Below are 26224 nucleotides of genomic sequence, written 5' to 3' on the forward strand. Positions count from 1 at the left end.
TGCCATCCCATGAGCGCGACTGGCGGTGCTTCTTCCTTTCATCATCCGTCACTGTTTGTTCCCTTCGCACCTCCTTTGTGTGCCCCTTCAACACCAATTCACCCCACTATATCCTCTACAGCCCAGCTTTCCCAGAGGTAGTGGGTCTTACATCTTCCTAGGAGTCTTATCAATAGCTTCCTACCTTGACTTGTCTTCCTATCAAGTCGTGTCCCGCTTTGTATAGTACCAAACAGCTGCGCTCGGTGCGCTGTGGATGGTGATGGCTCCCTCAGTTGATCCGACTCCCGACTCGCCATCACAGGCAGATACCCCTATGACAGACGCGAATGCTGAGCCTGTCACGTCGGTGCCCGTTGATAGCGTAGACGCGCCGATGACGGTGAGTTAGCGCAAACCCTCTCTTTGCGCCATGTACTATCCTCATGCGCGTCCTTGGCAAAAATGGCAAAGCGCTCCTGCTGACAAGCTTCCAAATGTAGGGCTACCAGGACACTCCAGACTACACGGTAAACGCGACTCGACTAAATTGGCGATTTGTTTGACGTACGACCCGACTAACACATACTAGGACTCGGACACGAATCCCAATACCACGGCAAGCAGTGTTGCAGGCGACGCAGCGCCTGTGGATGGCCGGAGACGGAGGTCCGAAGCTTTCCACATGAGAAAAAGTATCTTGGGCAAGAAGCATGGTCGTTTGGATGAATCAAAGGTACGCCAATGCAATGGCTATACGCTGATAATACATCGCTTACGGTGGACATTACTACAGGAAGATGACTCTATCCGACGTTTTCGTTACCTCCTCGGTTTGACCGACCTGTTCCGTCATTTTATCGAAACCAACCCGAATCCGCGGATCAAGGAGATCATGGCCGAAATTGACCGGCAGAATGCAGAGGAGGAGGCAAAGGCCAAGAAGAAGGGCTCTTCGCGCTCAGGTGGTGCAGGCGGTGATAGGCGTCGCAGAACAGAGCAAGAAGAAGATGCCGAGCTATTGAAGGATGAGAGAACTGGTGGCGAAACTAACACCGTCTTTCGGGATTCCCCGCCGTTCATTAAGGGAGAGATGCGCGACTACCAAATCGCAGGATTGAACTGGCTAGTTTCGCTGCATGAGAACGGTATTTCGGGTATTTTGGCAGATGAAATGGGTTTGGGCAAGACTCTGCAGACCATTTCTTTCCTTGGCTACCTCCGACATGTATGCGAGATCACCGGCCCGCACCTCATCGCTGTTCCGAAATCTACACTCGATAACTGGAAGCGGGAGTTTCAGAAATGGACACCCGAGGTCAATGTGCTTGTCCTTCAGGGTGACAAGGAACAGCGACACAAGTTGATTAATGAGCAGCTCCTCGATGAGAATTTCGACGTCTGTATCACAAGTTACGAGATGGTTCTCCGAGAAAAGTCGCACCTTAAGAAGTTCGCTTGGGAGTACATCATCATCGACGAGGCCCATCGCATCAAGAACGAGGAATCTTCTCTGGCGCAGATTATCCGTGTTTTCCACTCCAGAAACCGACTCCTGATCACTGGAACCCCGCTTCAGAATAACCTCCACGAGCTTTGGGCCCTCCTCAACTTCCTGTTGCCGGATGTGTTTGGTGATTCGGAGGCATTTGACCAATGGTTCTCCGGGCAAGACGCAGATCAGGATACAGTCGTACAACAACTTCATCGCGTCCTGCGACCTTTCTTGCTTCGCCGTGTCAAGAGTGACGTCGAGAAGAGCTTGCTGCCCAAGAAGGAGGTCAATCTATACGTCCCCATGTCGGAAATGCAGGTCAAATGGTATCAGAAGATCCTCGAAAAAGACATCGATGCGGTCAATGGCGCTGCCGGCAAGCGTGAGTCCAAGACCCGTTTGTTGAACATCGTCATGCAGCTTCGCAAATGTTGCAACCATCCCTACCTTTTCGAGGGTGCTGAACCCGGTCCTCCCTATACCACCGATGAACACCTCATTTACAATGCCGGAAAGATGACGATCCTCGACAAATTGCTGTCGCGTATGCAGAAACAGGGAAGTCGCGTGCTCATTTTCTCCCAGATGAGTCGTGTCCTTGATATCCTCGAAGACTACTGTGTTTTCCGTGAATACAACTACTGCCGTATCGATGGTACAACAGCCCATGAGGACCGAATTGCTGCTATTGACGAGTACAATAAGCCAGGCTCAGAGAAGTTCATCTTCCTGCTCACGACAAGAGCGGGAGGTCTGGGTATCAACTTGACGACGGCGGATATTGTTGTGCTCTTTGATAGCGACTGGAACCCCCAGGCTGATTTGCAGGCGATGGACCGCGCCCACCGTATCGGACAGACGAAACAGGTGGTGGTATTCAGGTTCGTTACAGAGAATGCGATAGAAGAGAAAGTATTAGAACGTGCCGCACAGAAGTTGCGACTCGACCAGCTTGTCATCCAACAGGGACGTGCTCAGCAGCAGACTAAGAATGCGGCGTCCAAGGAAGAACTGCTGGGCATGATTCAGCACGGAGCTGCCAATGTTTTCAATACGCAGGCCAACAACACCATATCTGCAGAACACCAGATATCTGAAGATTTTATCGACGACATTTTGCGGAAGGGTGAGGAAAGGACTGCACAGTTGAACAAGAAGTACGAAAAGCTTGGTATCGACGACTTGCAGAAGTTCAGTTCCGAGAGTGCGTACGAATGGAACGGCAAAGACTTCACTGATCGCAAGAAGGACATTGGTATCAATTGGATCAACCCGGCGAAGCGAGAGCGAAAGGAACAGTTCTATTCTATCGACAAGTACTATCGCCAGGCTTTGGCTACTGGTGGTAGGACGGCTGATCCCAAGCCCAAGGTTCCTCGTGCGCCAAAGCAAATCACTGTCCATGATTGGCAGTTCTTCCCGCCCGGGCTGCAAGAGCTTCAGGAGAAGGAGACGGCCTATTTCCACAAGGAGATCGGATACAAGGTTCCTCTGCCTGACGGGCCTGAAGAGGAGCTTAGCGAACGCGAGGCTGAGCGTGATCTTGAACAACAGGAGATTGACAATGCAGTTCCGCTAACGGAGGATGAACAGGCGGAGAAGGCGAAGATGTCTGAAGAAGGCTTCTCCAACTGGAACCGCAGAGATTTTCAACAGTTTGTGAACGGTTCGGCCAAGTTTGGTCGTACTGACTACGTTGGGATCGCCACCGAGGTGGATAGTAAGGAACCGGAAGAGATTGAGGAATATGCGCAAGTATTCTGGGAACGGTACACGGAAATTCAAGACTATCCCAAGTATCTCCGTGTCATTGAGCAGGGTGAGGAGAAACTGCGGAAGATGAACCACCAACGCAAAATGTTGCGCAAGAAGATGGAAATGTACCGCGTTCCGCTCCAGCAGGTCAAGATTAACTACACCGTGTCAACTACCAACAAAAAGGTCTATACGGAAGAGGAGGACCGGTTCTTGTTGGTAATGCTGGACAAATATGGAGTCGATGGCGAAGGTCTCTACGAGAAGATTCGTGATGAAATCCGCGAGTCCCCTCTGTTCCGTTTTGATTGGTTCTTCCTCAGTCGAACCCCCGTCGAGATTGGGCGTCGGTGCACCACCCTGCTGAACACCGTGGCAAAGGAATTCGAAACTGATGGAAAGGCCAACGGTGAGAGCGGCAAGGGCCGGGGACGTGACCGCGACGACGATGAAGCCGAGGAGGAAGAGGGTCCGCCCGCCAAGAAGAAGACGAAGGGCGGTGCAGTTGTAAGTCGCCTTGTCGTTCCTACCATTCACACTCCCAATTGAGTAGCTCAGCTAACCAGTCCACAGAACAAGCAAGTCAAGGCCGTCAAGGGTGGCAGCAAGGCAACTTCTACCTCAACCTCGCGGGCAGCCAGTGTCTCTTCAAATGCGCCCCCCAAGTCCAGGAGTCGCAAGAAATAATCTCTTCCTGTAACTGGGGTTCTAGGTGGGCGATGACGAGGATTGTTACGACTATTCTGTAGACTGTTTGGGAAGCCTTTTTTTGATGGAGGGAGGGTTTGTTGGTTCTATTTTGTTCCATATATGTCGGTCCGGCGTTGGCAGATGGATGCCATTGTAGTTTTATGATCCATCTCTGATCTCCTTCGCTTTGTAAAATGACACCTTGTTGTTAAAAGGACCTTTTAGATGTTATCACATAGTAAGTAGTGCGCTGCAAACCGTAATACGATCATTCAATTGTACTATATTGCTCCGCTGAGGGACTATGAAAGCGAAGGTACAAGCAGGAGCCTGACGAAGCGTGTTTCGGCATTTGTGAGAGAAGATTATCGGTAGTAAATTATGTTAATCTATAGTACTATGCAATTCAGGCGTATGTATACATATGTATGATCGTTCACGTTACTGTACAGATGCTCATTCCTTACCAAACCCTAGTATCCTCCTTCTTGGTCCATGAAACCGGCACCTGAAGGAACGTATTTATCAACAAAGCAGTCGCAACACTAACATTGAGACTGTCCACTCTAGCCGGATCCGACTCCGCGCCCAGCTCTGGGCTGATTTTAGCACCAGGGATACCGACGATAGCATCTGCCTGGGAGAGGATATGGGGACTCAGCCCCGTGCCCTCACTGCCCATCATAATGACACTCGGTGCCTGGGTGACAGGACCCTCATGCCCAAAGTCGGCAGGGTCAATATAAGTAGGTGTAGACCCCTTGCCGGGGGCAGCAGCAGCATAAAACCGCCATCCGTTGTCTTTTGACCGGCGAATGAAATCAACTTCATTTCGGACGTGAAGAAGAGTCATGAGTTCTGCGGCTCCCGCAGATGTCTTGACAACTACTGGGGTTATCTCCGCTGAGTTTCGGCCCGCCAAAACGATAGCGTCAGCCCCCAGGTAATAGGCGGAGCGAATGATGGCACCGAGATTCCCGGGATCGACAATGCCGTCGAGTAGTATGACCAAAGGGTATCTTTTTCGAGACGAGTTGTTGATGTCAACCGTGTTGTTCGTGGTATTTACCAAGGCTTCTTCCCGCGATTGCGCTCCCAACTCTAGGCTGAAGTGATCCGCTTCCGGAGAAGATACGGGCCTGAAATTTTGCACTGGCAGCTGAGGTAAAGGGGATACCTCAAGAACACAGCCTTGGTGAGGTCGGCCAGCACTCATCTGGTCGAGCAACCGGTTCCAATTCGCAAAAGCTATTTTCACCGCCACGTTTTTCGAGAGTGCCAGTTTTCGTAGGGCTTTTTTATCGGGGCTTAGTTCCTGGTCCTCTGCTTGATATATATAGAGTTTGTACAGCCGGCGACGGCTGCAGCGTAATGCAGCCATACATGCTGAAATCCCATAAACAAACTGCGATGCAGGCGTGGTGTAGGGTACTGCGCGCGGAGCTTGGACTAGGCTTCTTGGTCTTTCAGGGAACTCGTCGGTGCGGCGATGAAAGACTTTGCGCGGCGGGCCCCTGCTCTGATATTCCTGGGATATTGCGCGGAAACCTCCGTCTCTGATGTCTTGATCGTCGCCGACATAATCAGAGTCCGCCAGCATCGCACTGTTGTTACCCTTCTTTCCAGGTCTTTCTCTTTGATATGCACGAGGCAATGCGCGAAAATTTCCTGTTTTTATAAACTCCTCCTCGTCGAATGCGCCTCTAGACCGCTGCTCCCGCGCGTCTGGGCGTTTTTCATGCCTGGCCGTGTTTCTGTTGCGCCGGTCGTCCCGAACATCGCGGATGTTATTGCGTCGTCGAGGAACATCATCGACCATTTGTGACCTGCGGATGCCTCGGCCAATGGCCGAGTTCAGTGATGCATGTCTGACGGGATGCAAATGAGCTGATGGTGCTATTGAGGGTCGAAGATAAGCTCGAAGAGAGGTGAGAGACGACAGGAGAGACATCGCAACTCAGGCAGATGTGAGTGACAGGAGCAAAAGGTTCGACGAATTGAAAACCCCCTCTTACCATCCACTCTGAGACACTGGGGTTAGAGACGGTGAATATTCTGCTGGCCCTGAAAGATGTATGCTAGGCGGAGAGTGTAGCTGTACTCCGTAGCGCCTCCTGCAACGACGATCTCCGCCTTTTGGAGGTGGTTTTTTTCTCCTCACCGCCCGATAAGATAAGCGCATCAATATTGCTCCGCAGCGGAATTTCGCGTTTGTCGGGGAAACGCGCGACTGGAATCTCATTATCACCCGCTTGGGATGGGGGGTCAACTGCAAGCATGTTGACGCTCATATAGCTCAATTGACGGTTTTTTTTTTTTTGTGTACTCACTTGCTTTGGAATAGCGTCCATCTTCTGCAGATTGTGTTGTTATACTTCTCCGACCCTTCACAACATGGATCTCCTTTTACAAACGCTCGGTAGCGGCGAGGGGCCGGATAACGCAGATCAGGATGGAGATATGGTGAAGGAGCTCTTCGCAAAATTCAGCAACCCCACGACTCATCGTGAAGAGCAGCCTGAGCTGCAATCGAAACATGAGCCTTCTGTCACGGTTGAAATCCCAGTGACATCACTTAGTGATCTGTCGCAGTACGAGTATCTTCCCGGACATTTCGATGTCCGCTATGTCATTAGCGAAATATCCGAGGCAGATGCTGGACTGAGCTACCAAGTGAAGCTCCAAAGTGGGGAGACTGAAATGGTGGGTATCGCATTGGATTCTTCTTACTCTCACCTTTCTGTCACATCGCTGACATTCTACTTCTTCTTTAGATGTCCTTTGCGCAACTTCAATCCCTCCAGAACGGACCCGAGGCTCTCTCGAATTTCCTCAACTACGGACCAGATCACTATATCTCCTCTCGTTCAGCTTCAGCAGTTCCTTCCGAGGAACAGTCGTCATCTTCTGACTCAGATATACCCGATATGAGGCGTTCCCGGCGCACGACACGTGGTCAACGATCTGGTTTCACAGCATTTTTTGAGGCCATCAGCAGTGATGAAGGAACCCGCCGCACGAGAAGGAAGAGATCTCCGAGTAGTGAGGATATAATTGCTTCTTCTGGGGCTACCTCTAAGAGGCGTCGAGTCTTGCGACGCCGTCAAAGAGATACACGTTCGGTCGTCTCACTTTCCGAAGAAAGCGATTATAGTGCACCCAAAGGCACACGGCATTCTACAAGGACGCGGAAGTCGAAAAAGAGAAGCTTGCGCGAGAGGAATGAAGATGACATTTCGAATGCTGAAGATACTCCTCGGACGCAGAAGTTCTTTGGGGCCAAGGAAGTCTTTCGCAAAGTCCCAGAACATGATGCATTCCGCCAGCGCCACAGGAACGTATGCGAAGTCTGCCACATCATTGGGGATGATTATACGAAAGGACCTCTGGTATTTTGTCAAGGATGTACGAGCGCCTACCATCAAGGGTGTCTTGGTCCACGCTCTGCGCGAGAACATCTTGTCACCAAAGTAGCTGAAGATCTATTTCTTCTCCAGTGCCGGCGTTGTCTGGGCGTTTCTCATGCCAAGGACCCTTCCAACTTTCATCAAGGCCGCTGTTCGATTTGCAATATCAGAGGAAATATGTCCAAACCGATCCGGGAGCGTCTGACACCAAAGCAGGAGCAACAACTCCGGCAGCAGAATGGTGGTAAAGACCCCATAACCCCCTTTGACATGTCCCGGGTCAATGACGTTGAGAATCTGCTCTTCCGCTGCACCACATGTCGCAGAGGCTTCCACTTCGAACACTTATCCGAAATAACGCATATGACATGGCAGTGTGAGGACTGTGCGTCAGTGCCTGGAGAGGTTGGTGCGATAGTCGCATGGCGCCCTATAGCTCACAAGTCGGATGCCGCAAAAGGTGCAGATAGGGAGTACCTCATCAAGTGGAAGAACAAATCGTACAATCATACCACCTGGATGCCGGGCAGCTGGGTTTGGGGCTTTGTGAATCATCACATGCGACGTGCCTTCATGAGGTCAGATAAAAGCCTCGAACCCTGTATGACCGCCGAGGAAGCAATTCCCGAGGACTTCTTGCTTGTGGACATTGTCTTCGATGTAAGGTTTGCCGGCGCCTCACCTGACACAGGTCGCAAACGATCCTTTGAAGAAGACGTTGCACGTGTTGATGATGTGGTAGAAATGTACGTCAAATTCAAAGGTTTGCCATATGAGGATGTCGCCTGGGATACACCTCCCGAGCGCAGCAGCAATCCTGAGAGGTGGGAGAGTTTCCGAGCTGCATACGAAGATTGGGTCAAGAGGGAGTATACTCACATACCCAACCAAGACAATCTCAGACGGCGTGTTGCCCACGTCAGGAAGCAAAACTTCAGCTCCAATGTTGTCAAAAGCGGGCAGCCAGAGACAATGACAGGCGGACAGATTATGGATTATCAAAAGGATGGGCTCGACTGGCTCTACTACATGTGGTATAAACAGCAAAATGCTATCCTGGCCGATGAAATGGGTCTCGGTAAGACCATTCAGGTCATTGGTCTAATGGCAACCCTCGTTCAATATCACAAGTGCTGGCCATTTCTGATTGTTGTGCCGAACTCGACGTGCCCAAATTGGCGGAAGGAGATCAAAACATGGGTTCCCTCACTGCGGGTAGTCACATACTATGGATCGGCATTCTCTCGGAAATTGGCGCAAGATTATGAAATGTTCGCTGATGACGATACTAGCCTTCGGTGTCACGTCGTCGTGGCTTCGTATGAAACCCTAGTCGACGACGCATCCCGGAGACTGCTATCGAAAGTACCTTGGGCTGGCCTCATCGTGGACGAGGGGCAACGGCTCAAGAACGACAAAAGCCAACTCTACGATGCATTGTCGCGGATCAAATTCCCTTTCAAGATCCTGTTGACCGGCACGCCTCTCCAGAATAACATAAGAGAACTCTTTAATCTGTTGCAATTCTGCGATCCGTCCAAGAGAGCCGATGATCTCGAAAATGAGTATGGAGATCTATCAAAGGAGAATATACTTGAACTGCATAACATGATCCGTCCATTCTTCTTGCGGCGGACAAAAGCTCAAGTTCTTACTTTTCTCCCCCCGGTGGCTCAGATTATCGTTCCTGTTTCGATGACTACGGTTCAGAAGAAACTGTACAAATCCATTTTAGCCAAGAACCCCCAGCTGATCAAGGCGATTTTCCAGAGGAAGGAAGGCACTCGCTCCCTGAAGCAGACAGAAAAGCACAATCTCAACAATATATTGATGCAGCTGCGGAAATGCCTGTGTCATCCCTTTGTTTACAGCAGGGCTATTGAAGAGAAAACAACCAACACGGCCGTATCGCATCGGCATCTGGTGGATGCAGCTGCCAAGTTCCAGTTACTGGAGCTAATGCTGCCAAAACTCAAGAATCGTGGTCACAGAGTTTTGATATTTAGTCAATTCCTCGAGAATCTCGACATTATCGAAGATTTTTTGGAGGGTGTCGGTCTGACGTATCTTCGCCTCGATGGGAGGATGACATCGCTCGAGAAGCAGAAGACAATTGATGCATACAATGCGGAAGACTCGCCGTACTTTGCATTCCTCCTGTCAACTCGATCTGGTGGCGTTGGGATTAACCTAGCTACCGCCGATACTGTAATCATTATGGATCCGGATTTCAACCCACATCAGGATATGCAAGCACTGTCTCGTGCTCATCGCATAGGACAAAAGAACAAGGTCCTCGTCTTTCAGCTCATGACCCGAGCAAGCGCCGAAGAGAAGATCATGCAGATTGGCAAGAAGAAAATGGTTCTTGACCATGTTCTTATTGACCGCATGGTTTCGGAGGAAGACGACGGACGAGACCTGGAGACTATTCTGCGGCACGGTGCTCAGGCTTTGTTTGATGATGATGACTCTGGCGACGTGCGCTATGATTCCGAGTCGGTTGACAAGCTTCTTGACCGCAGTCAAGCCGAGCAAGCTAGCACACCCGATGACAGGAATCAGGGCAATCAGTTCAGTTTTGCTCGAGTTTGGGCGAATGATAACCAGAACCTTGAGGATCAACTGCAAAACGTGGAGGAGCCTGCACCAAGTGCGGACGTTTGGGAGAAGATCCTGCGGGAGCGAGAGCAGGCAGCTGCCGAGGAAGCCAGACGAAAGGCAGAAACCCTCGGTCGTGGGAAACGTAAACGGACTGCTGTTGATTACGCGAACGACGCATTAGAGCTGTCGCCCCAAAAAGACCGCCCCGCTCGTGAGGAGGCGGAGAGTGACAGAGAGTTCAGAGCGGACGACGCAATGGAATCAGAATCCGATTTTGCGCCCGATTTAGATTCCGACGACATGGACAACGTCGCCAAAACGACTAAAGGTGAGAGCGCCCTTGCATCGAGTAAGGCTTTTGGTGAACTAACAGATGCCGCAGTGCGTGCTTTCCAACGCGTCCCCCAGCAGGACCTACCGCCCCCGCTAGACGGCAACGTAGAGCCTGTTCCTCATCAGGGGCCACCATGTATAGCGTGCAACCAGGTCCACGTGGTTGGACATTGCCGCTTGAAGATGGCCGGCGTCGAACACTGTCCTCTGTGCGGACTCGCCCATTATGGGTATTCGCGTACATGTCCGCATTTGCGATCGGATACTCAAGTTGCCAGAATGCTTTCCGCCTTGAAGCAGAGTACTGAGGACCGTGAACTTGTCCAGCTAGCTAAAAAATATTTGAATGGGGTCCGTGGGGACCTTGCACAGCGTAAGAGGAAGCAGGCCGGTAAGGCTGCATCAAGTCTCACAAACCATGGCATACCTACCACCAATTCGAATCCTAGTGCCGCTGTGACGACGACGCACTCTCCGATGGTCAACCTTACCTCACAACATACCACCCAGACTACACGTGAGGAACCTAGTGCCATCAGCACGACCAGTTCCTCCATAATCGATCTTACCACAAACGATGGCGCAAACGATGGCACATGGCAGTCGACATACCAACAGCCACCGTGGGGCGGCCCTCATCAATTGCCGAATCCTTATGGATACTCGGGGCACGGTGTATAGGTGGTATTCAAGCGGCGGGGAGTGGATCATGCATGGAGTAAAGGCATATACGGGGATTCCTCGGGGTTATTAGGCGTATGGGCTGCAATCTTGCATCGCTATGGATGCATGTACATACTTACATAGACATCGTACCCGACCATATCATTGGCTTGACTGGAAGTTTCCGAGCTGAACCTGAGGCACCTTCCTCTTGAGGCTGTAAACCAAATTGGTCACATGCTGTCGTGGCCTTATCGGTTTTTCCCGCCATCGAATTTCCTCCTTGCAGCTGTCATCGCATTCCTCACTGGACCCTGGCCGATATACTTACACTGAAAGCGGACCAAGTTCCCCTCATCATTTCTCTCGAGATGGTTTTGTCCGGAGCCCCGCTCAAACCTTGTGGGATAGCTTAATTTCTTCCAGAAGAAGCCAACATTCCTCGAGTCACACAATGGCCTTGGTGAAAAAGCCGCATCACCGCTGATAGGGCTGTAAGTATAGATAAAATCCGCTTTCTGTGTCAACTTTATCTCTCTTTGACTAATCATAGGAAGTCGTTTACTGCTGATCTACTTGGCAGTTGGTGTCGCTATGTCACCAACCCCAATGGCTGATATAGCCGTTCATATTGCCACGTCTAATGGGAAATCGACATTAAAAAGTGAGACTAAGTCATCGGCATGATTCATACAGAACATGGAGGCTTCCAACGGTCTTGAACTTTTGAAAACACCGTGCATATTGCCCAAACCATGTATACTCTCACTATGGGATTTGGCGGCTTCCCGTCTTGGACAATCATCCTAGGGGAACAGGGGGGGTCAACGGGATACAGGAGGAGCATGGCAGAAAAGGGTATAACATAATGGCTGTCAAAGGGTCCGACTTCCAAGGATGGGGCACTGTGTCCCCAACAAAACCGACAAGACAGACAAAAACAGCGTGTGTGCCAGAGTGGGAAGGCTGCAGCCATCCGAGCCGAATGTTGTACTGACCAACATCATCGGACAAACACTGGCGGAATTGAGCCACAACTGGACCCAAGCCGGGGGCTGCTGTTGAAGCGCTTTGGGGGCTCTTTCACGTTACTCTCCTGCTTTCTTTCCACCCTCTTGAATGTCTGCTCCGCAAATTAGCGGCACCTCCCATTTCCTGGATGTGGATGTCCACGGTGACTCCCGAATTATCTTTTGTATCCTGCATCTGTCGCCCTTCCTCCTTTCTTACCTTTAATGGCATTGTCCGTATAAGCTATCTTATCTTATATATTATGCATTCATCTATATTTAAGCTCCTCTGCTTGACACTGTCTCTGTGATTCCAATTTTCCTCCTGTTAGTATTGTCAATCGTTATCCAGTCCCCGCTGCCGGCTTCAGTGAATGGTAGTAGCATTTTTCTGTCTTATACACACAAGCCATTCACCACGCGCTCCGGAACGCACACTCGCCTACCGTCGATATTTTTCTCTTCTTACCTCTTGATGCTTCCGGCTTCCTCTTGAACACCTTCATCTCTTTTTCATCTCTCTCCTCTCCTTTGGCCGCTTACCACTACTCTTGATTCTAGGATCTGTCGATCCGGACACTTCATCTCTTCATAACGCGTTCTCCAGGTTTCTGCTTGCAGTTATCTGCTGCCAGGTCTTAATGTCTGCCGCGATTCGTCCCCAGTACTTCTGTACTCGTCCTAATGGCACCTTCACTCCCCTTATCGCCGTGGATGAGCTCCCCTCGCACATCTCGATTCGTGGAGCTCCCCGAGTGCTAGCAGCCAGTGAGACGCAAGGAATGACTAGTCTTGGGATTGTACAGACGAGACCCCAGTCTTACGTTGTTGAAGGGCTTAGCCCCGCTTCCACTCGTGGGACGTCCACGACTTCGAGCGGACACCGCACCCGTGACTCCGATCTACAGGCCGCTTTGATGAGAGTCCTTGCTGATGAGTGTCTTCCGGCAAACGAGCGTCTAGCTATTACATCGCTTATACAGCATGGTCTTTCTCGCGGCATGTTTGCCTCTAATTCGTCAGGTAACGGTTGGTTGGTGCCAAATAGTGGCGGTAGTAATGCTGGCAATGTGGGTTCCAAGCAAGTAAGTGCTGCTAGTAGTGCTCGATATATATAATACTGCGAAGGTTTGAGACAAGGAAAACGCGCATGGCTGATCCTCAAACAGGGACCTCACTACAATACCAAGAAAGAGTACTGTTCGTACTGGATACGTCATGGCGAATGTGACTACCAGCAACAAGGCTAGTCTTCCGGGTGTCTGATTGTGTTGTATGACCACTAATATGTTCATCTAGGATGTCTTTACAAGCATGAGATGCCTGGAGACCCGGCGATGCTCGAAAAGCTTGGCCTTCGGGACATCCCTCGTTGGTACCGTGAGAAGTACGGTATCCCTAGCCTGCTACCAAATGGACATATTCATTCTCGTCATAATATTGGCCAGGCTCTGCCACTGACAGACAATGGCGCTTTCGGGGCGATCCACCATTCATCTCGTCTTGGGACAATCTCGGACATGTCTGATATTGAGAGGGAGTCTCGGCAGAAGGCTCAATATGCCGTTCAGCACTCGCCAGTTGCAGTTCCTGCATTGTCGCGGCCTATCTATGCAGCTGCAGGACCGGCCAGGGCTCAAGTTCCACATAGGCACGGGGCAAAGAATTCCTCCGGTCCACAGCATTCTTCCATGAAGAAAATGGACTTGTTGTCATTTGACCCTCTGCCAGAATACCCCAGCTATACGGCCGTGGACCCTGCGCCCGGGAAGATGCGCGCGCTGGCCGGCTCAAATGGCACCGCCGCTTTTGCGAACGTCAACAGCAGCGAGCGCGAGGACTTTGTCCGCAGTATTCAATCTTTGATGCCAGCTTCGATGTCTGGGGGCTCGGAGTACTTGCTCGCCGGCAGTTCCCCCTACAAGCCTCGTTCCAAGAAGGCACAGAAATCCCGCCGATTGTATCAGCCCCGGCCTGCCGTCGCGAAGCAGGAGTCCGGACCTGATGTTGACGAAGTAGATGCATTCAGTGGAGCTTTCAGAAGTTATGGCACTGCTCCGCCGAGCATTGCGTCTCCTATTTCCAAGGTTGAGCACCCCGGGGCGACCTTGGCCAACCCCAACATCCGGTCTGCCCTAGAGAGCGCGTCGGAGCCGGCTACTCGTGGTACCTCCCCTTCTACTCACTCCGGCACTGTGTCTTCGGACTCGAGTCCCGATCTTGTCCGCGATCGACACAATAAGAAAGAGCACAAAGCGACCTTCGGTGCTATCGGTACCAAGAGAGGGTATCATAAGTCGTCCGACGGATCCTCCGAAGGCGATCTGTTGTGTCTGGGCACCAAAGACGATGAGTAAAGCCCGGCCGTCCAACGAACCTCGCTGCTTGGGTAGTCTTGCACTGCTCGAGCCATATTCAATTTAAGTAAATAGGAGACGTAACTATACAGTGTCTCAATCCTCTATGATATGATACACGACACGGAAGGAACGACTACTCGTCGAACTAAATATACCTACAGCGTTGATGAGTCCGGCAGGTGTGGATGGCTAGAGGATGGCCATTATAATATTGACATCGGCATTTAGTTCTCTCTGGTCCTCTTTTCAAGGGTCTCTCCTTCCGTCCTTGCTCCAGGTTCACAATGGGACGGAATGGTGCTCAGAGTACACACAACTGGCGCAAGGCGCGGCGGATTGTCAGAATTTCATGGTCGAGGTTCTTTGTGCTGGAGGTTTCCGGTGGTTTGTACTGTCGTTCTTTCGTTCTGCCCTTTAATTGCTTTACATGTACCCATTGTGAGTTTCCGTTTCTGTGGTTGTCTCTTCTTCTCCCTGTGTTTTATCATCTTGCTTGCTCAGTCCGTCTGTCTCTGCCTTGTCAAAACGGTTTGGTATGGTGAGAACTATAGCATTTTTCATGTCTATAGTACCCGTTCAATGAGCAGTTCATATCGAAACCTCCAGATCTATGAAGAATAAAAACCCAAGAGAGCCGTTGGGGGCCTAGCGTATGTTCCTCAGATGCAGTTAGGTATAATCCAGACAGTGACTATGTCCATACAGGTAAAGAAAGTAAGCAGAGTAACGTGTAAACGATGAATGAGATATAATACATTGACATAAGATAAAAGTGTCTAATACAACCTTGCGAAATATGCGCCGCCCTGTTTTGTTTGAGCTTACACAGGTCAAAGAAAATACTATAGTATACCCTCGAAACAGACACATCGGTTTACCATATGGACATACTCCCCCCGTTTCTCGTGAATTGTAACGATCATGGTGAAGTGTGGTGTGGTGTTTGTTCCCATTGAGTCCCCTCCAAAACTCATATCGACTCAGCTCAGCTCAGCTCACCGAACCCTCTTCTTCTGAGCCTTCGCGTTCACCTTCACTGCAACCTTCTCCCGTTCCTCCGTGGCCTTTGCGTTCAACGCAGGGTTCAAAGCCGGCAGAGTCCGCGCCGCCTGCAGAACGATCTTGTTACCGTCCACCCGTTCCTGCTGCTGACGCAGTCTCTCGGCACGAGTAGCCTCCAGCTGCTTCTTGCGCTCCGGCGTCATCACCCAGGACTCGGGGAAGCGGCGCGTCACCTTGGGCTTGTGGTGACGCAGGTCGAGAGGGACGTCGGCGAAGGAGTCGCCCTCCTTCGCTTCCTTGATCAACGACTTAATGGTGTCACCGAGGTAGCGCTTGTTTTGGGCGCGGAGCGGGAATTTCTCGCAGGACATGCGCACGATATCGGTCTGGGGGTTGTAGCGGACGCCGACGAGTTTGAGGAAGGTCTGGCGTTGTGCTTCGGTGAGGTATTTGGGGGTCAGATCTTTGGAGGACAGCTCCACGACGACCTTGGGTTCGGCGGGGTGCTGCTCGCCCATGTATGTCGTGTAGCGGAAGCGGAGGATGTGAGATTCGGGGGGAAGGGTGAAGGGTTTGGCGAGCTCTATTGCGTATTATCAGCAAGGGGATTGGGGTCTGACAAGAGGGTGAGACTATGTGGTGTGTGGGTGTGACTGCATACTGCTCAACAATGGCATATCCCAGGCGGCGATTCGAGCGTATTCTCTGATTTCACGATGCTGTTCGAGTTGTGCGTAGGCCATGCTCGTCATTTCATCATCGTTGAAATCCTCATCACCGTCCTCGACGAGAGCCAGATCATCTGGTTCATCTTCCGCCCAGAATCCACCCGATCTAACTTTCGGTTCCTCGAAGCGCAGATATGTCTGTCTTTCGATCTGGAAGACTTCCTTGTCGAGCTCGGCGAACATGGCGGCACGGGCCTCTGGGTCGTTGTATTCGGAGACAAGGGCACGATTCGCTTCGTCGAACTCCTGTCGCTCTTCCGGAGACATCAAATCATATTGCTCCCGCTCCTCTTTGGAGAGGAAATCGGGTGAGTATTCGGGTGCCGGAGGCAGGTCCTGCGGACGAGGGCGCTTGGGCTGCTCAGGAACGGGCGGATCTTCTGAGATGAGGGAGAAGGGAGTCGCGGAGAATTGGCGGACGGGGGTGACGATGGGCCCTCTCCGGGCCAGGAAGAAGGCCGAGCGGCCCAGCGACCGAGCTACTGAGGCCATTGGGGGAGGGGGAAGTCTGGGGATATTGGGATGAGAGGCGCAGTGGAGGGAAGTTCGGCGGATGTTTTTCATTTCCTTCCATCGCCGCGTGCCACTAGACTGTTTCGGGAAGGCAGTGCCTTTCACCGCCGAGCAATTGGCTGGAACTACTTCCCTCAACACTACTACTACTTCATAGTTAACTACTATCTACCTGGTACTTGCCGTGCATCTTTCTACGCCAACTCCTTCCAGAGTCTGGCATGTTGGATGTCAGTGTGTGAGTGTTTCGGTACTGACTACGTTCCCTTAGGGGCTGATATGGTTGTCAAGTTTGGCCAAGTCTGAATCTTGTTCCGTGCGGGATATCACCCGCGTACTATCTAACTAACCATCAACTCCATCCCGGATTTACAATGCCGTCCCCTCCCCTATCAAAGGCTGCTATGAAGGTGTGCTTCGTGACTGTGGGTGCTACAGCTTCTTTTCATCTTCTCCTACAGTCGGTACTCGCAGATGAGTGTCTGCTGGCGTTGCAGAAGCTAGGATTTACCCACCTACTTGTGCAATATGGCAAGGACGGCCAGTCTCTTTGGGAAGACTTCCAGCGCAGATGCCCTCCTGGCAGTGATAGTCGACATGGTCTTGAGATCGACGGATTCGACTTCAACCAGGCCGGGTTAGACGAGGAAATGCGCTTGACTCGGGCCAATGTCTCTGAGGGTCGAATTGGGGGACTACTCATCAGCCATGCTGGTAATGCCCTTGTCTAATGGACCTTCAATGCCTAATTGAGGTGGCTGACATGGTTTTGGTTCAGGATCAGGAAGTATCCTTGGAGCACTACGGCTTGGTGTGCCGCTTGTTGTTGTACCAAACCCTACCCTGAAAGATAATCACCAGGAAGAATTGGCACAGGAACTGCAAAAGCAGGGATATGTTGTGGCCAGCAACTACTGGTACGCTGCTCTTCCAGCACTTAGCAACGGGTGATGTTTACGAGCTCACTCTTTATCAGGGAAGTTTCGAGCGCACTCGCTCGTGCAGAAAAGCTGCGAGCTCAGATGCTGGCTTGGCCGCCTGTGTGTGGAGTAAGCCAGCGGCGCCAGCCAACGCTGGAGAGCGTGATGTCTGACGAACTGGGCTTCTTAGATTGAAGTCGCCTTTGGGTTTTTATCACTATCGCCGGTCAAATCAAGTCACCCGGGCGCATTGAAAGCTATTCATCTGTAAGTTGTATGAGAGAAAACTGCCACGTTGTGGTCCGATTATAATCATCACGACCATTGAATTTATCTGGTGGCTGGCCGTGATTCTCGAACCATGAAGAGTCAGAAGGCCAAAAGTCCTGGGAAGGTTAGAATGAACGGTCTTACGACTGGATTCGTCGTGTCTTGGACAATCGCTGAATGGTAGCTTAACGCTTAGATATAGGTTATTGGGAATGTATCTGTAGGAATAGCCACATATTCTTCTAAGATGATCAAAGAAATCAAGCACTTCTATGTCTTTGATAGTTAATCAATTGGGGAGCGAAGTATGATGGTCGTATTGCATTTCATTACTACCAGCTTGTGTTGTAGAGAGTGCTGCTATAGTTGGGATTTCGGGGACTTTGGAGCGGCGCTGGTCTGTGCTTCCCATTCCTCGACCCCAAAAACATACGCGCAGAACAACCCGCAGCTATCCTTTCCTCCGGCCTGGTTTGCTCTACTTTGTGACCTTGCAGAAGAGCAATCAAGCTCAAGCACTCTGCAAAGAAAACCTGTGACATCGTTCGAAGTCCGCGTCCTCGCCCAGCAACCGACCAGGCCGCGGGGCCTCTCCGTGCCTTTTGACGACAACAAAACACCCGCGCCCTTCGATCTCTCCTCCCTCTTCCCCGATCCCCAATCCCCAACGCCCTCCCCACGCAATGGCAGAGGCCACCCTTCACAACGCTCCGATCGTCATCGACAATGGCAGCGGGACCATCCGCGCCGGCTTTGCCGGTGAAGAGATCCCCTCCTGCTACTTCCCCTCGTTCGTGGGCCGGCCCAAACATCCGCGGGTGATGGCCGGCGGTCTCGAAGGCGATGTCTTCATTGGACAAAAAGCTCAGGAGTTGCGCGGCTTGCTTAAGATTCGCTACCCTCTAGAACATGGCATTGTAACAGACTGGGATGACATGGAGAAAATCTGGCACTACGTGTACGAGAACGAGCTGAAAACGCTGCCCGAGGAACACCCCGTGCTCCTGACTGAACCGCCGCTTAATCCACGCAAGAACCGCGACGCTGCCGCCCAAATCATGTTCGAGACCTTTAACGTGCCCGCGCTGTACACCTCGATTCAAGCTGTGCTGTCGTTGTACGCGTCCGGTCGGACAACAGGTGTGGTTCTCGATTCAGGGGATGGTGTGTCTCATGCGGTGCCGGTGTTTGAAGGTTTCGCGATCCCGAACAGTATACGGCGGATTGATGTGGCGGGTCGAGATGTGACGGAGCAGCTGCAACTACTGTTACGGAAGAATGGACATGTGCTGCATACCAGTGCGGAGAAGGAGGTCGTCCGCATGATTAAGGAGAAGGTGTGCTACGTTTCGCTGGATCCGAAGCGGGAGGAGAAGGACTGGATGAACAGCTATCACAAATCGGAGACGAAGTCTGTCGACTATGCGCTACCAGATGGGCATAAGATCAAGGTATTTACCGCTTCACTCTTGCTGATAGGGTTTGGACGGGCTTGCTAATGGCGAGTCATGACAGATTGGACAAGAACGCTACCGCGCCCCAGAGATTCTCTTCGATCCGGAACTTATTGGCTTGGAATACCCTGGTGTACATCAGATCGTGCAGGATGCCATTACCCGGACGGATCTCGATTTGCGGAAGTCGCTCTACCTCAACATCGTCCTGTCCGGTGGATCAACACTGTGCAAGAATTTCCCGGACCGGTTGATGCGCGAGATCAAGCGTCTGGCCGTGGAGGATATGAAGATCCGTATCTCTGCCCCCGCGGAACGGAAGTACACGACGTGGATCGGAGGTGGTATTCTTGCTGGATTGAGCACCTTCCGGAAGGTAGGTTTTCCATCCTGTGACCCTGCTTCATGGAACCTTCTAACTAACTCAAACAGATGTGGGTGAGCGCAGACGAATGGCACGAAGACCCCGAGATCATCCACCGGAAGTTCGCCTAAGAGTGCTTGCCTTCTTGGATGAAATCAAATTATCAGGGACCTGCACGATCAACGTATCCACTTCCGCACCTGCAGCTCGCAGACTTCGCGACAGGATACGTTCACTGCAAGGACTGAACACGCAAGCTACTAGCTAGGAAAAGACATCAATGGTGATGCTCACAATGGTCAGCAGCAGCTTTCTAATAGATACCCCTCTTTTCTGTTCGCCTCGATTATTCAAGCTGCCATACCCATCTGCCACTCATACTACGCTTTCACACCACAACTTAACCATACATCTACTATGAGCGATCTTTCTGCGTCTAACTCAGATCGGATGAGCTCATTAGCACACCTACCTATTTTATGCTGCTTCCCTTAGCCTCTAACCATACATACCTAGCGACATGTACCCGGACTACGAGGAAAGACATGAATCTACATTCTACTTTGCTTTTACTTAACTTCTTTTCTCTTATCTTTTTCTCATATCTCTTTATTTCTCGCTGATATTGCGTATCACACTTTGAAGTTTTGTGTACATATTGGATGGATAGATGAAAATATACGAGTCCCTACAGACAACTCTTTGCCATGATTGGTGGGTGTGGAAGCTAAGCAGTCGGCATCCACGTGGTTATTGTCGTAGGGGAGAATCACATTAAGCAGAAGCTAACACGCCTAAACTTGGTGGCATCATGCTTGTTAGTCACATATAGATGACTATAGGACCCGATTGATGGGTGTTATGGTCTGATGTATGTATCTAGCTTCTGCATCGCACATGAAAGTGTGAGAGAAACCAATGATCGATTGAACAAAGACCCATACCGAAGCAACTACTAAATTACACCCTCACTTCTACATCAAGCCATCAGTGTAGCCGCCAGCGTACCGTACAGCCTCTCAACCCCCAAGCATAACCAACCCGCAGAACCTCATATGCGAACAAAATGGCCATTAAACCCCAGATGTAGGTTAGGGGCTCTATTACTTCGATCTACCACCTACAGATACTATACCCACTTCCAGCATTGTGGCAGCTTGTTATGACACCAGAGGGGCTTCTGGCCAATCCCACAGTCGGTCCCATAGTTGTTATAGCAGCCATTAGTGATGATCTCCTTATTATCTATTCGACTGTCACGGTTTGGGAAGACGATCGCTTGGTGATGCGGTATGCACTATGTACACAGCCTATTCGTATAACTTTGTGACGCGTGCAGAGTAATCCACAGCTAGGTCTGCAGTATAAGGAGTTTTTGGCATGCATTAGGCCTGGGTTAAGGCACTCCCGCGTCTTTTCTTGGCCCGAAGCTCTGAGCTTTTCACGGCATGAAAACATGACTGTATCACTAGTGACTAGCGAAGCCTATAGGAATATCATCACAGTATAAACCCAACGGAATACTGTTTCGAACTGCAAAATCAGTGGATCAACTTTAATAATACCTCTTACAGCTCTGGATTGCCTAGTGTATTCGGCGTCGATATATGGTCTTTCGGGAATACATCATACGGGTTTGAGGCCATATTACCCTAATCCGATGCTTCACGTGTAGTAGGTGATATGAGTAGAGCAATTTGAGAAATAACAGAGTCACAACATTGCTTATGAGGGGAATCGTAGGACCAATGGGGATCATGAGGTTGGAAAGGTCATTACTATTTGAGGAAGGAGTGATCTACAAACGTTAATTTCTAAGTTTAGAAACAACAACAACCACAACAACCTCATGTCAATAAGAGCTTCCATGCGACATCCCAGACTCGAATATCATAGCCACTACTATATTGACTTGCTTATACTCTGAAGTATAGTTATATTCTTTCGGCTGTCCCGCTGCCCTATCTACTACTCTGACAGCATACCGTAATCCCTCTAATAGAGGACGCGCGCCTTAAAAGGGGGTTGGGGGTTACAACTCATTCTACTCAACCTTATAAAGCAGCACGACTTCAAACGAAAAGACTACCTAATCCCCATGAATATAATATATTCAACAGACAGTATCCAGCAGGTGTACAATAAGAAACGGAAGTCAACTAACTAGTCAGCCCACCCACATGCATGGTCCCCGAACCAAACAACAACCACGCGCGTTTGTTTACCTCTTCTCCTTCTGTACGACTGTAAGGTCTAGAACAATCAATTCCACAGTACTCTGTACCGACGAGTATCGGAGCTAGATGGTCAGCGCTATTATAACGCGGCCTAGAATGATATTGTGAAGATATAATGTTTATTGCCAAAAAAGAAATAAGGAAGGAAAGAAAAGGCAAGTCATGTCATTGAATTGTTGGATGATGTCAAGTCACGACATCAAAGATCGGAGATCCCGTCATTCGCTCAAGGTATGGTGCATCGAGATGGGATCTGGTAAAGTCGTCCTCCGCGGCTCCAGGGTTCCCTGGTGAGGTAATCGTGGTTACATTGTGTGTAACGGACGGTTTCGGAATCATTACGTGAGATTGCACAATTCGTGGCCAACATTACTTATGCCATCACTCATACTACGTGGTGGGACAAAATTGACTTTTTGGTTGGGGTTGTTTTTGGTTGGTTTGGATTTCACAGTTAACTAGTAGGTACATGAGAAATCTTGGCTCTATGGGCCAGTGACACAATATGCTGCCGGGGTAGTGAAGCAAGGAGACGCAGTGATCAATCCTATGCTGTAAACAAGACAAAATCCAGTCATTGTCCTAACAAATCACAAAGGAACAAGTTAACAGGGCAATGTCAACGCCATGCGAATGTCCGCGTATATAGACGAGGCCATGGCTAAAGGGGTATCATGTTGAAAAGTGTTGATGTGGAGGTTGAAAAAATCAAAGAGAAAAGAACAGATGAGAAGAGAGCTGAAGTTGGAGGTGGAACAATAGCGCCCCATGAGTTGATTCCGAAGTGGTCGAATGTTGAAGAGAGGTATGGGGATTAAAGACATAGTTGAATGAGATAATAGGGGTGTGAAGGTAGCAATCTTCGAATATCAAATCGGATAGTGAAAACAAAAACTTTTTTTGGTGGTCGTAAGTCGTGAGTCATGATCTGTTGAGATGCAACGCTGGTAAGGCGGCAATAGGCACATTGGAAATGGCGCTGAAGATGGTCGGAAAGAAACCCAGTTTCACTCCCCCCTTACTCTTCACACCTATGCCATGCCCCTGAGCTTGCCCCAGCCCTTCTCAAGACCACGGAGAGCCCGTTCACGGGCAGATCCAGAGCTACTCGAGCTGCTGCCGGAGAACTTGCGGCTGAGGGTGCTGGATGAGTCGTCGCTGAAGACCATGTTGCCGGCTCCACCACGGCCGACGTGGTACACGGGGGCAGCACGGCGGAGATCACGCTCGAGCTCTTCGTCGAAGCTGAAGATGGCGCGCTCGGTGCTGCTGTGGACGTTGCCGGCACCGCCACGACCGGACTTGAAGGTGCTGGGGACATTCGAGTCCAGGCGGGTCAAAGAGGCAGGACCGGTAGCCGAGCGGGAGTCGGTGGTCTTGGTGCCCTTCAGGTTGATGACATTGCCAGCGCCTCCGCGAGCCGTGTGCAGAGCAGGGCGGCTGGTATGAGGGACCGACGGATGCGGTTCAACGACACGGTAGTTCACTGACGCGGGCATGGTGAATCGAATTGTGATGGGAAGTGGTAGGTAGAAGAGTGGTGTTTGTTGATCTTGATGTTGTTGACAATGCGCGCAAAAGTGCGTTGCGATGCGGGAAGTATAAAATCGCTGTCTATGCCGAATTACTCGAATTACTCGAAACGCGGAAACTCAATCCGTTTTGCGATAATGGCGTAATAAACATGTAGACGCGGTATGAGTCAATTGGAGACGGGTTGTATAGGCAATGGGGACCTATGGTCGAGTGAATCGCAGAGCAAGGTTTGTTTGTTTGTTTGAAGTCGCAGGCAGACAGTCAGACAAAGAGGAATGAAGAAGCAGAGAAGCAGTCTGGGTGGGAGACTATTAAGAAAGGGGAGGAGAAACTAAAAATTTTTCCCTCCTTTGTTTCTTTTTTAGTGGTATGAATGACTCTGCAAACTGGAGCTGATGAGAATCCACTTCTATAGCTTGGAACCAGGCCTCGCAGCGGGGGAGGAGTTATATAGTTGGACGCAGACGAGGCGGGCCCAGCAAGTTACCGGGGGAAGAGTCAGGACGGCCCCCCTTCGTGACGGCAGGCAGGCTCATGATTGCACCATGGCCACTGCGTGGTTTCCCTTTCCAGGCACCGCGCCAGGGTCACGCTTGGCTGGGGTGGAGCTGCCCAGCAATAACTTCATGACTAGTTAGTGACTGGGTTGAACTTTCTCTCTCTGCTGCATTCTGCGGTTATGCGCGCGCTACTCCATCATCACCGCTGCTTTCAGCCCTGCAAATTTTCACCTAGTTAAAGCGGCACCCAAAACGTGCAACATTCACAGCCAATCAATGTACGTTGGCTGTCTCTCCGACAGGGTCATTGGTTGGTATCAGACCCACCGCCCCTGCCTATCCTGGCTGCTTTAAAGCAATTCTGTGCGATCATCTGACAAGCACGGCGCCAATCCAAGGCGTGGCGAAACGTAACAGAAATTGGCGCCAGAGCCAATCACAACCCGTGAATGTGCCCGAGGACTGGCTCTGGTGGTTTCCTGGGGGTAATGGAAATTGCTGAGTCGGTCACGCGTCATCCGCCAACTCATTGCGTGCGGCCTATTCTGATTCTTTTTTTGGTCGATCCTGTTGAATGAGGGGGAAGTCACTCGCAATTTCGCCATCAATAATGGCAATAATTCGCAGTATCCAAGGGGCTATGGTATGCTTGGGCCCGAGGCTGAGTTGATGCTGCTTCCTTGGTCTTGATCTACCGTCTCCTATTACTGTCTAGTGTCTACAGTTCCTACTACACGTATGGAATGACTTGGTAGCTTGGCAGTATTGCCTATGGACTTACTCTATTTAGTACCAGCAAGAAAAAAATGACACGAACTCTTGCGCTACAAACAGTTCGTTGTTGTCCACTTGCACTATCCCCTCTAACTATACCGTAGTGCCCAATATCCAGGGCAAATTCTCGAGGCTTCACCGTCAACCGGTCAACCGGATGGAACATTATACCAGACCAGAAACTGTTGTTCCCCGCAACTTATTAGACCCGGTGCTACCTGAAACCGGCAACAGCACAGTTGCATCATTATTCATACTACACCTGAAATTAGAAGGGTTGGGTTAATGGCTAAACTCTGATCCCGGCAGTACCGAATCCCGGTCCACGAATCTCAGCTAACCAGACCTACTACTATTACTACTTACTAGTACTTACTGAACGGCGTCGACTTGTAAAGGCAGGTACCGGGAAAGATGCCCAATGCTAAAGACTCAAGGCTCAAAGCGGTAGGCCAATCAACCCCGTGCAGGATGATGATGGCATTCTACATGAGTGTCACATCTCTCCAGCATGCACTGAAGTCAAGACTGGTGCGTAGCGTGGGATTCCCTCCCGGCAGTGACTAAGACTTTGCCGGGGCTGCCGGTCGAGACCATTTTTAGTGCAGAAATCTCTTTCACGATGGAGACGGTTAGCGGAGATCATCAAACGACAGCCCCTCACCGCATCATCCGGGTCCCCATCTGACTGTGCTTCATTGCGCCCCAAGGTCTTCTCTGTTGGCTGATTGAGGTTCTTGACTCGTATGATATTGACCGGTGTGCGTTGGACATGGTGCGATGCCAGGAACTTGGGGGGACTGGATTTTGAGGGATCTCCCCTGGCTGTCATGAGATCTGAACGGGCACATAAAACGGAAAATTGAAGAATGCCTCAGGAACCCCACTGTCAATCCACTGCGCTAAACCCATTCTGGCCAGCTTCCCCAGACGGAGGGGGGCGCCACTCCCAAAGAGAAAAATGAGTATGACTCCATAAATCTGGAACGATCGAGAGGGGGAAAAGCCGACCAGAAATGCCTCACCCTGAGGAATTGGAAATGACACGAATCACACTCCGACCATCGTGATTTCTTCTTCTAGAGTGCTCATCCCCCACCTGTCAAGACTATTACCATTAGTCAAATGAAATGTACTAACTATGTATGCTCAAAACCAACTAGTGAAGCGCTCACGGACTGCATCCTCCTTTAACCAAGGGGTCAGGGGTACAGTCATCTTAACAAAGCAACTCATCAGCGCAGCCCCTGAATGGCCACCTCAACCGAGCCGGTTGAACCGGCAAATAACCGCCATTCCCGTCGTTCCTGCAATCCACTTCTGGTTCCCCGAGGCAAAAATGGAATGGCAAAGAACTTTTGGGAGGACACGTCGTTGCTTCCCCGGATTTTCAACCCCGGAGCATCCTAACCATGCAGGTCTCATCACCCATCACGCCCGGCTGACTGCCACCACCGGGACATGACGTACGAGTAATTTTTTCTCCGTGCAGGATGTACCGCTTCTCTCGGCTTCCTTCTCACCGGAACTGTTGCCAGGAGGTCGTCGAACTTTCCACGCTTCTGGACCTCGCCGCCGCCTGACCAGATGCTCGTGTGCTCCTTTCCCAACCATGTCCGGTGTTGTGACC

At 50.7% G+C, this 26224-nt stretch overlaps 9 protein-coding genes across 9 annotated transcripts; 6 read left to right on the forward strand and 3 right to left on the reverse strand.

Annotated features, from left to right (window-relative positions):
• The first annotated feature begins 31 nt into the window (after positions 1-31).
• Positions 32-4235, forward strand: ASPBRDRAFT_39781 (putative SNF2 family helicase/ATPase). Its single transcript, XM_067624214.1, has 5 exons — positions 32-382; positions 483-509; positions 572-715; positions 776-3736; positions 3803-4235. Exons 1-5 carry the CDS (start codon positions 263-265, stop codon positions 3914-3916), a joined length of 3366 nt encoding a protein of 1121 aa, XP_067481859.1. The 5' UTR covers positions 32-262; the 3' UTR covers positions 3917-4235.
• Positions 4236-4256: 21 nt separating this feature from the next.
• ASPBRDRAFT_39782 (RNA methyltransferase) lies at positions 4257-6015 on the reverse strand. The gene has a single exon (XM_067624215.1). It carries the CDS (start codon positions 5868-5870, stop codon positions 4383-4385), a length of 1488 nt encoding a protein of 495 aa, XP_067481860.1. The 5' UTR covers positions 5871-6015; the 3' UTR covers positions 4257-4382.
• A 298-nt stretch (positions 6016-6313) lies between these two features.
• On the forward strand, positions 6314-10944 carry ASPBRDRAFT_27629 (putative chromatin remodeling complex subunit (Chd3); the record flags this gene model as incomplete). The annotated part of the gene is made up of 2 exons (XM_067622406.1): positions 6314-6622; positions 6694-10944. 2 exons carry the CDS (start codon positions 6314-6316, stop codon positions 10942-10944), a joined length of 4560 nt encoding a protein of 1519 aa, XP_067481861.1.
• A 1633-nt stretch (positions 10945-12577) lies between these two features.
• On the forward strand, positions 12578-14293 carry ASPBRDRAFT_72961 (uncharacterized protein; the record flags this gene model as incomplete). Its single annotated transcript, XM_067629197.1, has 3 exons — positions 12578-13021; positions 13106-13181; positions 13236-14293. The coding sequence occupies 3 exons, from the start codon at positions 12578-12580 to the stop codon at positions 14291-14293; spliced, it is 1578 nt and encodes a 525-aa protein (XP_067481862.1).
• Positions 14294-15291: 998 nt separating this feature from the next.
• Positions 15292-16518, reverse strand: ASPBRDRAFT_52672 (mitochondrial 37S ribosomal protein mS35; the record flags this gene model as incomplete). The annotated part of the gene is made up of 2 exons (XM_067626932.1): positions 15292-15881; positions 15960-16518. 2 exons carry the CDS (start codon positions 16516-16518, stop codon positions 15292-15294), a joined length of 1149 nt encoding a protein of 382 aa, XP_067481863.1.
• Positions 16519-16698: 180 nt separating this feature from the next.
• On the forward strand, positions 16699-18028 carry alg13 (N-acetylglucosaminyldiphosphodolichol N-acetylglucosaminyltransferase catalytic subunit ALG13). Its single transcript, XM_067624216.1, has 3 exons — positions 16699-17253; positions 17318-17456; positions 17516-18028. Exons 1-3 carry the CDS (start codon positions 16914-16916, stop codon positions 17652-17654), a joined length of 618 nt encoding a protein of 205 aa, XP_067481864.1. The 5' UTR covers positions 16699-16913; the 3' UTR covers positions 17655-18028.
• A 384-nt stretch (positions 18029-18412) lies between these two features.
• ASPBRDRAFT_118333 (actin-related protein ArpA) lies at positions 18413-19678 on the forward strand (the record flags this gene model as incomplete). Its single annotated transcript, XM_067617164.1, has 3 exons — positions 18413-19180; positions 19245-19559; positions 19616-19678. 3 exons carry the CDS (start codon positions 18413-18415, stop codon positions 19676-19678), a joined length of 1146 nt encoding a protein of 381 aa, XP_067481865.1.
• A 3137-nt stretch (positions 19679-22815) lies between these two features.
• ASPBRDRAFT_27634 (DUF3602 domain-containing protein) lies at positions 22816-23283 on the reverse strand (the record flags this gene model as incomplete). The annotated part of the gene is made up of 1 exon (XM_067622407.1): positions 22816-23283. The coding sequence occupies one exon, from the start codon at positions 23281-23283 to the stop codon at positions 22816-22818; it is 468 nt and encodes a 155-aa protein (XP_067481866.1).
• Positions 23284-25735: 2452 nt separating this feature from the next.
• On the forward strand, positions 25736-26059 carry ASPBRDRAFT_27635 (uncharacterized protein; the record flags this gene model as incomplete). Its single annotated transcript, XM_067622408.1, has 1 exon — positions 25736-26059. The coding sequence occupies one exon, from the start codon at positions 25736-25738 to the stop codon at positions 26057-26059; it is 324 nt and encodes a 107-aa protein (XP_067481867.1).
• Between the last annotated feature and the right edge of the window lie 165 nt (positions 26060-26224).

Source organism: Aspergillus brasiliensis, assembly GCF_001889945.1.
Source record: "Aspergillus brasiliensis CBS 101740 unplaced genomic scaffold ASPBRscaffold_3, whole genome shotgun sequence".
Taxonomy (NCBI): domain Eukaryota; kingdom Fungi; phylum Ascomycota; class Eurotiomycetes; order Eurotiales; family Aspergillaceae; genus Aspergillus; species Aspergillus brasiliensis.